We start from the raw sequence: 12416 nt of genomic DNA, 5'->3' as shown, positions 1-12416 counted from the left end.
ATATCTAACAGTCTTAGAGACCTTGAAACATAGGGGGCTCCTCAATCTAGGTGTCTGTAATCAATATTCTAAGTTAAAATTGCCATTAATTTGCATAACAAATGAATCCCTTTTTACATAAGACTAAAGGTCAATATGATGAAGAAGGGATGGTCTTACAACAAGTTAAAACAAGGCATAAACGTGAATGGGTGAAATTTGCCAAACCCTGCAGAGAAGGAGAAGATAACTCAAAAAGAAACCCAATTGCCAAGGTAAGTTATATCGACCGGGGCAGTATGAGTTTTTAGAATAAATGTATAAGGTGTAAATTAAAGTAATATGGCAATTCCAAATAATAAAATGAAGACTGGGGAGTACACAGAACAAATGAACTGATATCCTCAACAAAATAGCACAGTAATAATAATAATGAGACAAAGAGAGAGAGGAAGGTAGCTTCTAGGTTATGAAAAAGAATTGAGACATATTGACCAATTTTAATACAGAAGGCTTACTTGGATACAGATTCTAGCAAACAAATAGAAAAAAAATGCATGTATAAGACAATTAGAGAAATGGTTGTGAGCAAAATTTTGATTGGCCGTGTATTGATCATTGGTGATGTTCAGTGATAAGATGTATCAGGTTTATTATACTATTCTTTTTTTTTTTTTTTTTTTTTTTTTTTGGTTTCCGAGACAGTCTCACTCTGTTGCCAAGGCTGGAATGCAGTGGCGTGATCTCCGCCTCCCGGGTTTAAGCCTCCTGGGTTCAAGCAATTCACCTGCCTCAGCCTCCTGAGAAGCTGGGATTACAGGTGTACGCCACCATGCCTGGCTAATTTTTTTTTTGTATTTTTAGTAGAGATGGGATTTCACCATGTTGGCCAGGCTGGTCTCAAACCTCTGCCCTCATGATCTGCCTGCCTTGGCCTCCCAAAGTTCTGGGATTACAGGCATGAGCCACCATGCCTGGTCTATTATACTATTCTAACTTTATATGTATTTCACATTTTCATGTTAAAAAGTTTTAAAATTACAATAATAAAAAGTAAATTATTTTGATACATATTTTAACCCTACTATATAATCTCTCTTCTTTTTCTCTCCACTTCCCCCTATTTAAACTAAATAAACATCGTTTTATTTTTTAATGTTGTCAGGTAAAGAGGGAGTCTTCAGATGTTGCCTTGTCAATATTAAGTGTCCTTAACTCTGTTTTACCATTTTAACATTATAATGTAGCCACAGTCTGAGTAAATATTCTAACACCAAAATTATTAGCACACATTTGTTCAGGCTGGTCGGCAAAAGCAACAGTTTGATTTATTTCATGTTCCTAGTATCTACCAAGGCAAAAAGCAAATGGCACAATGTCACAAAGAGTGAATCGAATGAACAGATGAGTTTAGACTATGGAAGTGAGGGTGGAGAGGGAAAGGGTTGAGTGATGGTCACCTCAACATTTTGGGTATTTGGCTCTGTAGATTACTTCAGATTACCAAGCAACCCAGAAAATTACCTACCGCATCTCTGGAGTGGGAATTGATCAGCCACCTTTTGGAATCTTTGTTGTTGACAAAAACACTGGAGATATTAATATAACAGCTATAGTTGATCGAGAAGAAACTCCAAGCTTCCTGGTAAGTTTGGGTCCTCAGCATTGGGCTACCTCCTCCTTGTATATCATCACTTTAGAAAGTGACACTTATCTACTGGTAAATTTAGAGGAGAGTTAGACACATGAATCAGTCCACCAGCAAATAACGGTATTAGTCCCTCCACAGAGCCTCACCTGAGGGAACACAGTGGAGGATGCACCAGTGAGGGCTGAAATCTTGCAGGCCACGTGCTTCAGCTTGCCATGAGACAGCATTAGACTGGAGGAAGGAGCAACTTGCCCAATTGGTCTGCCCAGAGCAGGCACCTTTTTCCATTTTGTCTACGATTTGGGGAAACATTTCTTCTTTGTACAAAAGTTATGTATACGCCAACAGAGACCTTATTTCCACAAGCTGTCGAGGGTTTTTTTTGTTTTGTTTTGTTTTTGTTTTGAGATGGAGTCTCACTCTGTCATCAGGCTGGAGTGCAGTGGCACAGTCTTGGCTCACTGAAACCTCTGCCTCCCAGATTTAAATGATTTTCCCGCCTCAACCTCCTGAGTAGTTGAGGTTACAGGCACCCGCCACCACACCCAGCTCATTTTTGTATTTTTAGTAGAGATGGGGTTTTACCATGTTGGCCAGGCTGGTCTCAAACTTCTGACCTCCTGATCCGCCTGCCTCGGCCTCTGGAAGTGTTGGGATTACAGGCATAAGCCAATGCACCCGGACTATTCTACAAGTTTTAATAGTATGAAAACCAAGATTGCCAAGTAATAATCCACATTTTCCCTCTGTTCCTAGATCACATGTCGGGCTCTAAATGCGCAAGGACTAGATGTAGAGAGACCACTTATACTGACGGTTAAAATTTTGGATATTAATGATAATCCTCCAGTATTTTCACAGAGCATTTTCATGGGTGAAATTGAAGAAAATAGTGCCTCAAGTAAGTCTTTTACAGTACCTACCACTTTCAATTTATCTATTTTCAAATATGAGTATCACTATAGTATGTTATTCTTATAAACTAATTAATTCTCTTAGTTTAATCAGTTGTTTTGAAAAATAAAATACATAAAGATAAATCTGGATCTTGTTTTCTGAAATGTATATTTCAGCTAGTTATTTACTACCACTGTATTTCTAGGTTATAGTCTTGTTATCAGGTCAATAGTATCTTTTTCTGTGTATACAATTTACATGAGTGTTTGGCAGTCACAGAGCTAAACAGGCAGCCTTAGATAGTCTGAATGCATCAGCTGGGCTCTTTTAGGTTATAAGGGACAGAGACAAACTCACATTACTTGGATAATTTGTGGAAAGGGGAGAATTATGACAATGTATCAAGGGAGAAAATTCAGATAGAATGTAGCCTCAATCTTAACGAAGTTAAGGCCTAGAGAGAACCGAAGGGTTTTTATGGAAGGAGGCACAATTTCACCTGGTTGGGAGAGACGGAAAGAGGTATCACAAGTGATATGCATTTTTTTGAACATGTAGATGATTTTAAAATATTTAAAAATAGGCATCAATGTGAACTTGTGTTGAATTTAAAGTAAACATAATGTCAATACTTACATATTCTTTAACAAACATTTCCCTGTATTCCTAGACTCACTGGTGATGATACTAAATGCCACAGATGCAGACGAACCAAACCACTTGAATTCTAAAATTGCCTTCAAAATTGTGTCTCAGGAACCAGCAGGCACACCCATGTTCCTCCTAAGCAGAAACACTGGGGAAGTCCGTACTTTGACCAATTCTCTTGACAGAGAGGTATAGCAAAGCACTTGGGGGAACATTTGATAATGAAGGGTTTGATTGTAAGAAAACCAAGAGAGGTGACTCCATTTTACCTGAAAATAAAAAAAGAAAAGAGGTTCTCAGTACTTAACTGCACTAATCCAGGGAAATTGTTTGCATTTTTGAGTATGATTCTGGTGAGGTGAGGTGTGTAGCCAACACCTACAGAATCAGTTGTACCCTGAACATGCCAATGGGAGTTACAACAGGGGCAGTGGAAGAAGACATTGATATACGTGGACTAACTCCTCATGTGAGGGGGGAAAAGCAAGTGTCTTCAGTGAAGGGAGAAATTAGTGTCTGGAATAAAGCCTTCTTTTATACCACACCTTTTCTCCTGACTTCTTTTCATTTTATCCCTGCTCCCAGAGCACTAAAGAATCCCCTTCCTCTCCAATCCCCCTTATTACCTACCACCTCCACCTTCTATCTCCATTACGACAGGCTACTCCATCAGACTCCATATTATTTTTGTACAAATGACTTTCCCCATAGAGTAACAGGGAAGCTCCATAAGTGAGCTTATTATTCCCACCCTTCCCATCGCCGTTTTTGCTGTAAGTATTCCGTAAGACGCTCACAAAACAGAAAACCTGCCCTAGCCTCTTAAAGATCTCCACCCAACCATTCAGAGCCCCACAAATGTCTTCTACATAAACTTAAATATTTCTACCTCCTTAGCTATAGGAATCAAAGAGTTTCCATTTATAATTCTTAGAGGTTAATTATTTTTCTTTACTTTTTTATCCAAATTTAGCAAACTAGCAGCTATCGTCTGGTTGTGAGTGGTGCCGACAAAGATGGAGAAGGACTATCAACTCAATGTGAATGTAATATTAAAGTGAAAGATGTCAATGATAACTTCCCAATACTTAAAGAGTCTCAGGTACACCCATTGCACCTTAAAGAATCATTTGTATACATATTTAATACTTTGAAATCCTAATTTAGTACTTGCCTGTTGGCTTTTATTTAAGTTCTCTGCACTTATCTTTAAAAATATATCCTTCCTTTAAAACATAAGAAGTCAGTAATCAGAAGGAGGAAATACATAATTTGAGAAACAAGGATTACCATTTAGAAGAAATATAATCCCTTCATGTAAAACCTGGCATTGAACTTTAATTCTGCTTCTTGCCTTTTCAGTATTCAGCAAGTATTGAAGAAAATTCTCTAAGTTCTGAATTACTTCGATTTCAAGTAACAGACTGGGATGAAGAATACACAGATAATTGGCTTGCTGTGTATTTCTTTACCTCTGGGAATGAAGGAAATTGGTTTGAAATAGAAACTGATCCCAGAACTAATGAAGGTATCCTGAAAGTGGTGAAGGTAAGGTCTGATTTCTCTTCACTGGTAACAGAAAAATTATGTATTAACCAAAACTATCATTTCTAAAGATAATCTGTATTTATTTATTAATAATATCACTTCATTATAGAAAATACATAAAAGTAAACTGAATTATTTTAGTCCCACACAGCTGCATTAGCTGAGGACAACCTTTCTTAATATCTTGAACTCCTTCTAAGCTGTTGAACTTCCTATAGTAAACACAAACACACTATTATGCTATGTACACTTTAAGCACATAGTAAAATGTTATCGGCATGCTTACTTTAAGCACAAGAAAGCAAAACACATTTCTTGACTTACTCTCGTTCACAACAATCAGACTGAAGTTAGGATAAGATAAGAATAGATGGAATTTTGGCTTGCCAATGTGTTTTACATGGATTAGCTATAGTCAATAAAGAAAAAATTGCAACTCTTCCTAGAAAATGGGAATATATAAACAAAATCTGCAAAATAAAAGATAAATAATTGAGTAAAGCTTACTTTTAATGTGCTTGGCTATGACAGACTCCTTAGCTGGGAGTGTGATCTGGGCCCATTCATTGGTAAGCATCACTTTTTTGTTTTGTTTTGTTTTGCTTTGGTTTTTGGTTTTTGGTTTTTTGTTGTTGATTTTTTTTTTTTTTTCCTGAGACAAGGTCTCACTCTGTCACCCGGGCAGGAGTGCAGTAGTGTGATCTCAGCTCACTGCCCGCTTCACCTCCCAGGTTCCAGTGATCCTCCTGCCTCAGCCTCCTCAGTAGCTGAGACCACCGGTGTGTGACACCACGCCTGGCTAATTTTTATATTTTTAGTAGAAATGGGGTTTTGCCATATTGGCCAGGCTGGTCTCAAATTCCTGACTTCAAGTGATCCATCCACCTCAGCCTCCCAAAGTGCTGGGATTACAGGCATGAGCCACCACATGTGACCCTTGGTACAGCATTTTGGATTCCATGGGAGTGTTTTTATTTAAATCTTAAATCCAGTTTAGTGACAGACCATAATAATCCCTTGACAAGGGGGCTGCTGAAAGCTTATACATACAATTCTTTTTACTCTTCTTTTCAAGGCAGGTGCTACAGCCATCCCCACTCGCAAGGGTTTTGTTATAAACTCCCCGCAATGCCTGGGAGTGAGCTATTCTCTATGTCTTGCATCAGTGTCATTCAGTCTTCCAAACTAGAAATGTGGGCCTTACCCTTAAATCATGGCACTTCCTCACAACGTCCTTAGAAGTTGTCCTTGAAGTCTGACCCTCTACCTTCTTGCTGCCTATGCCCTGGCCTGGCTTTGCCTCTCTTCTCTCAGACAATTTCAGTCCCTCCTAATAGATATCCCTACCTCTTGTCTCTATTGACTGTTCTTCTCATTCTTACCAGTTCACCACCACACTTTTCTTAAAAACAATTTGGATCACTTACTACTCTCTTTAAAACCATCCCTGGCTCTACACTGGCTATGAAGTTGGCCCTCAACCCTAATAACCAACTCAAGTCACCTGCAACTTTTTCTTGACAGTGAAGGTATAGGAACCACTGGAGAAGCCCAGGCAGCAGTGGGTCCTTAAGGCTCCTCAGGTGACTCTACCGTCAGCCAGAGTTACTAGCTGCTAGCCCTTTAAGATGAAATTCACAAGGTGATTTGCTATCTGTATTCATCCTGCAACTGCTTTCACCTGTGCCTGGATAACTTCCCAGCATCCTTCAACACCCAGCTTAGATGAATACCTCTCAGAAACCCTTCCTAACTCTCCTAAGTAGAATTATTCCCTTGCTTTCACACACAGACCCTATCGTCTCAACTCTTACTCCTTGTATTACAGTTCACTGTTTAGAGATCTTTCTCTTCCACTTCACTGGAAAATGCTTGAGCACACAAAGCCAGTCATTGCAATGTTAAAACGTAAATCCAGATCTCTTATCTGAACCATTTTTAGTGATATACAGATGTAACTAATATAAGCATTTTCTTCTCTCATCACTCTCAAAAAAATTTACTAGTGAATGAAGGAGAGCCATCCTGAGATTCCTCGGGTCTTGATTTGGGCCACCTCACTAAGCGGGTCAAACAAATAGCTCTTATGCCAGATCTTTTGAAAATGGGTCTACAAAAAAGTTGCTAGGCCACCCACTCACTGCTTTGCAGGGGCCTATTTCCCAACCAAGATCATGAAGACAGTTTACCTTTCCCACCTAGGAGTTTCTAAAGTCAGGAAAGACACCATTGCACATAAATCCAATGAAGATTTCTGTGAATGACCGTAACTTCCAGTTATAAGAATGTATTAGGGGGCTTGATTTGTGTAGTCCTCACTACAGCCTGATGAGGTAAGGCTTTTTTTTTGTTTAGAAGTGGAGAGCTGAGGATCGGAGAAACTGAGTATTATACCCTGAGTCACACAGCTATTAAGCAGCAGAACCAGGATTCAAACCATGTTACCATAGCAATTTTGGGGTTCTTTCTACTGCACCTCATAGCCTAAAGAGACCATGATGATCTCTTGCTAGCCTGAAAGAGGTACCCTGCTTTGTAAATATCATTACCAAATTGAGGTCTCATGAGTTAAGAATCCTAAAGCTTTCTCTATCTCAACATTGCAATAATTTCTGAAGCTGTTTTGCTATCTAAAAACAAAAGGATTCATTCACAGCATCTTGTATAGTGTGTTGTCATCATCCACTGGGTTGCGGGAGTCTATTTTTGTGAAACTGACTTCCAATTTTATTTTTTCTCCAGGCACTAGATTATGAACAACTACAAAATGTGAAACTTAGTATTGCTGTCAAAAACAAAGCTGAATTTCATCAGTCAGTAATCTCTCGATACCGAGTTCAGTCAACCCCAGTCACAATTCAGGTAATAAACGTAAGAGAAGGAATTGCATTCCGTCCTGCTTCCAAGACATTTACTGTGCAAAAGGGCATAAGCAGCAAAAGATTGGTGGATTATATACTGGGAACATATCAAGCCATCGATGAGGACACTGGTAAAGCTGCCTCAAATGTCAAGTAAGACTATTTTTATTTATAATATCTTATTTCTTGATGAGGTTTTAATCTGTAAGCTATCACAACATAATGCATAAACTATTATGTGTCAAGAGTAGAGATATGACATTGATAAAAACCAGAAACTGGGTAACACAAGAAGTGACATTTAGCTAAATCATTAGGTGATCATCTAACTGTACTAGAAGCAAAGATAACATAAGCATAAGTTACAGTGGAAACCAAGCTAAGAATGCCTTAGTTTATCAACAGAAGTTGGGAACATGTCTCAGGGAAACTTACAGTTGAGTCTTTCAAAGAGGCAGAAGTGCACCACGAGAACACGTTTTATTTAATCATGTAAATCAGCACATACAAAGACATATATGCCTAAAATATAACATCACCATGCAAAATAATTGCTATGTTATACAGAATGGGGACATGGGAATTTTATTTTGTTAGGCACAGCAGAATTGGAAAACTCAGATAATATATGCTTAAGAATTATGAAATATGGCTCACCCATCCTATGTTAATTTTCTGTTGCTTTTTATAAAAGCATATTTCAATGTCAATGTATATTAAATATGAATCTACTAAATATAAAATGAGTCATTTTCATTAAATATGTAACATTCCACATTTGAAAGAAAACTGTATTTTTTTAATATCATAAAACAGATACGTCATGGGACGAAACGATGGTGGTTACCTAATGATTGATTCAAAAACTGCTCAAATCAAATTTGTCAGAAATATGGATCGAGATTCTACTTTCATAGTTAACAAAACAATCACAGCTGAGATTCTGGCCATAGATGGTAAGAAAAATATTTGAATCATTTTAGAGAAATGTTATTGTAATTGATGTTTCTTTATGCATAGATGATTATGATTATTCGACATATTATCTTTACCAGTAGAGAGAGAGAATTATCTTAGGAGTATTGGGCTTCAAGTCTGAGGCAGCTGAATCCAGAAAGAAAACTAAGAGTTCCAACTTCTCAGTGGAGTTTGAACCAGCAAATTCTGTGTTCGGTCCCTATGGTTTGCTGTGGTTGAGGCAGAAATTTTTTGATTGACAGAAATTCCTGGGTTTGGATAAGGGGATGGATAAGGATTCATAGACAAAGCCCATCAGGGAAACTCAACTTGAATGTGAGGTGCTTTTGTGAGGTACCTATAGAGACCTCATGTACTTACATCATTGAACAATGCAATTTCTGAAATGTTTTAAAATAATATTCATTGAGTGGGTATGTGTTTCCCCAAGTATAAAATTAATTTATGTTCAAGGTAATAAAAAACATACCCCCTCCCAAAAAAAAAAATATACCAAAAAGATTGCCATTTGGGAAAACAGGAAAAAAAGTAAGGGTAACAATAGAAATGACTCATAATGCCACCACAGAAAGATTTTTATGTCATTATTTTTTTCTTTAAGGCATTTAAAATTTTTATTTAATAAACATTTACATCTTGAGTAATAAAAATATATAATTTTTTCTTCCAAATAAAAAATGCATGCTTTAGAAGCAACAACCATTTACACATTGATTACAAGTGAAATCAACCTATTTCAGAAAGTTATTATTTTCATGCTTATTTCATTTGAAATTATGAATTCATCATCTTACTGGTCAAGCATGTTAAATTAATTTTCAATTAATTTAATTAAAGACATCAGCTTATTTGGTAAATTTCCATTTGCTTTTTACAAGATGCAAAATAAGATGAATTTTTTTACTTCTGAGAATAATACAGTATTTTATGAGAAGACACACTCGGCTGGCTGAAGAAAAGAGAAATGTAAAAGATTCTCCTTCTTTGTAAAACTTTGTCCTATACATTTCTTTAACTCTAAAACATTATTCTTATAGAATACACAGGTAAAACTTCTACAGGCACCGTGTATGTTAAAGTACCTGGTTTCAGTGACAATTGTCCAACAGCTGTCCTCGAGAAAGATGAACTTTGCAGTTCCTCACCTTCCGTGGTTGTCTCTGCGAGAATACCAAATAATAGATATACTGGCCCCTATACATTTTCACTGGAAGATCAACCTGTAAAGTTGCCTGCCATATGGAGTATCACAACTCTCAATGGTGAGTAACAGTAAAGTTGCTTCTATAAATGCAAGCTGCTCCTTTACATTTTCAGAAGGATAAGGAAGATCATTTAAGAGCAGGTCCTTCCAAAAGTAACTGGAAAAGTTCTCTGCAATGAAGATGTGGTGGCAGCTTTGTGAATTATTTCTCTTTTCAGAAGAGAAAAGGAACGATATGATGTTAGCCCCATTTAATATTTTATTTTGGATGCTTTTTAGTGTTCATTTGATACTTTAACATTTTAAATCTGTTTATTTCTACCTTTAATATTTTAACATTTTAAAGCTGTTTATTTCTACTTCCATAGTGCACCCAGAAAAAGATTAGAATCAAGCAGCTAGGTGGAGCATGGTGGCTCACACCTGTAATCTCAGTACTTTGGGAGGCCATGGCAGGAGGATCACTTGAGGTTAGGAGTTCTAGACCAGCCTGGCCAATATGGTGAAACCCCATCTCTACTAAAAATACCAAAATTAGCTAGGTGTGGTGGCGTGAGCTTATAATCCCAGTCAATCTCCTGAGGCAGGAGAATGACTTGAACCCAGGCGATGGAGGTTGCAATGAGCCGAGATCGTGCCACTGCACTCCAGCCTGGGCAACAAGAGTGAAAACTCCATCTCAAAAAAAAAAAAAAAAAAAAAATGTCAGGCATCTATTTATCAGGCATCTATTTATCACAGAGCTGTTTAGATTTCTAAACACTAAATATGTAAACTTGTTCTAAGGGAGCAGTCTATGAGCAGACACGTAGCATGAAGAAGTCAGCCTGCTCAAGGCTCACAGGGAATACCACTTACACTGTCACTAGTCAGGAACCCTGAGAGCATAGTGGACTGAAATTTATAAAGCCATTAGCCAACAGGGAGGAGCTAATTCATCCTTTCTTGTTCCTAACCTTTATCATACTCATTGTCCATTGTCTGTGCTTTCCAGAAGTGTCACAGACATAGACATTAGACTTATAAAAGTCTCCATCTTTTGCTGGGCGCGGTGGCTCACGTCTGTAATCCCAGCACTTTGGGAGGCCGAGGCGGGTGGATCACGAGGTCAAGAGATCGAGACCATCCTGGTCAACATGGTGAAACCCTGTCTCTACTAAAAATACAAAAAATTAGCTGGGCATGATGGCGCATGCCTGTAATCCCAGCTACTCAGGAGGCTGAAGCAGGAGAATTGCCTGAACCCAGGAGGCGGAGGTTGCGTTGAGCCGAGATCGCGCCATTGCACTCCAGCCTGGGTAACAAGAGCGAAACTCTGTCTCAAAAAAAAAAAAAGTCTCCATCCTTTCTGGATTTTATAGTGACCATGAGACCAAATTCTTTGTAAACTCAGTTTCCTCTAGCTCTTTTCTTGAACCAGCCTTGCTTACTTTTATGGATGTGCATGATGGTGACCCTTAGTCCTAAGTATCAGCCACTGCCAGAGTTACAAGAAAGATCTTGCTCTCTATGGTCATCTTCCTTTGGGGCCTCACAATTCTGGCATAAATATCTATCTCCAAACTCTGCATGTAGCATTTTGCTTCAAATGAGTTTACCAGATATATGGCCAATGAAGATTCTGCCAAAGAAAGATCAGAGAGGGCCAGGATGTAGCACAAGACACACCTGTCAAGGTGTGGCTGGGCAAGGCAGCAGTGTTTGGACTAGGTGGGCAAGGCGCAATGTCAGAGTATGGTGAGATCAAAAAGAATTCAAGAAATGCAATGCTGAACCTTACAAGAACTGTTGCAGGGTCCGCTTAGAAAAGGGCAACCTAGCAATAGCAGATAGAGAACAGTCTCTACTCAGGACTCAGATAGGCAATAGGCCATCACCACAAGGAAATGCCATAACAGACCTGCAGCTCATGGGCTAAGAACTGGGAAGAGCAGTTGAGGTAATAGCAGCCAAAGTTGAAAGTCTTGATAAGTAAAACACAAGAACACAGAGTCAGGAATACATGTGCTCAGAGGGCCATACAAGTCCTAGAACTGGTGCAGACCTACAAGAGAGTGGTTAAGCCCCAGAAGAGGCTTAACATTTGTGTGAGTCTGACATTTATGTGACGTTACCCATCTTCTTTAGCAGGAAAAGCAGAGTACAACTGAATTTCCTGGGTAGAACAATGGGCCTACCTGGGACAGAGAGGACAAGGAGGCAGGTGTAGACAGATTTACCCACTTGAACCCCTTATAGCCCTCATCACTGCTCCAGCCTCACTCTATTATTAACTCTGCTATTTTGTGGCAAATCTAACTCTGTTAACAAAAATAAGTAGGAAGAGCGTAAGACGCTGCTGTGGTTGGAATATGTCTTCCAGAGTTCATGTGTTGAAAACTTAATCCCCAATGCAACAGTGTTGAGAGTTGATACCTGTAAGAGGTAATGAAGTTATGAGGGCTCTGTCCCCATGCATGGATTAGTAGCATTACTATGGGAGTAGGTTTGTTACCATGAGAGTGAGTTGTAATAAGGGTGAGTTCAGCCCCCACTTGCTCTTTTGCTGTCTTGTCCTTCCGCCTTCCACCATGGGATGATGAAACTCAAAGGGCTTTGTCAGATTCTGACGTCTTGATATCGGACTTCCCAGCCTTCGGAACTGTGAGAA

The 12416-nt window shown here is 38.7% G+C and overlaps 1 protein-coding gene across 1 annotated transcript in view; it reads left to right on the top strand.

The window, feature by feature from the left end:
- The window catches only part of DSG3 (desmoglein 3), a 31914-nt gene that overhangs the window by 9041 nt on the left and 10457 nt on the right, over positions 1-12416 (top strand). Inside the window, exons 3-11 of the mRNA XM_003924757.4 lie at positions 123-254; positions 1469-1624; positions 2387-2531; positions 3198-3364; positions 4149-4277; positions 4538-4723; positions 7466-7737; positions 8401-8540; positions 9600-9824. Coding sequence (XP_003924806.1) covers positions 123-254; positions 1469-1624; positions 2387-2531; positions 3198-3364; positions 4149-4277; positions 4538-4723; positions 7466-7737; positions 8401-8540; positions 9600-9824 — 1552 coding nt within the window. The remainder of the gene's footprint in view (positions 1-122; positions 255-1468; positions 1625-2386; positions 2532-3197; positions 3365-4148; positions 4278-4537; positions 4724-7465; positions 7738-8400; positions 8541-9599; positions 9825-12416) is intronic.

The sequence above is a fragment of the Saimiri boliviensis genome, chromosome 13, assembly GCF_048565385.1.
Source record: "Saimiri boliviensis isolate mSaiBol1 chromosome 13, mSaiBol1.pri, whole genome shotgun sequence".
Taxonomy (NCBI): Eukaryota; Metazoa; Chordata; class Mammalia; order Primates; family Cebidae; genus Saimiri; species Saimiri boliviensis.
The sequence above is the reverse complement of the archived record's forward strand: the minus strand, read 5'-3'. Positions and strand labels throughout refer to the sequence as shown.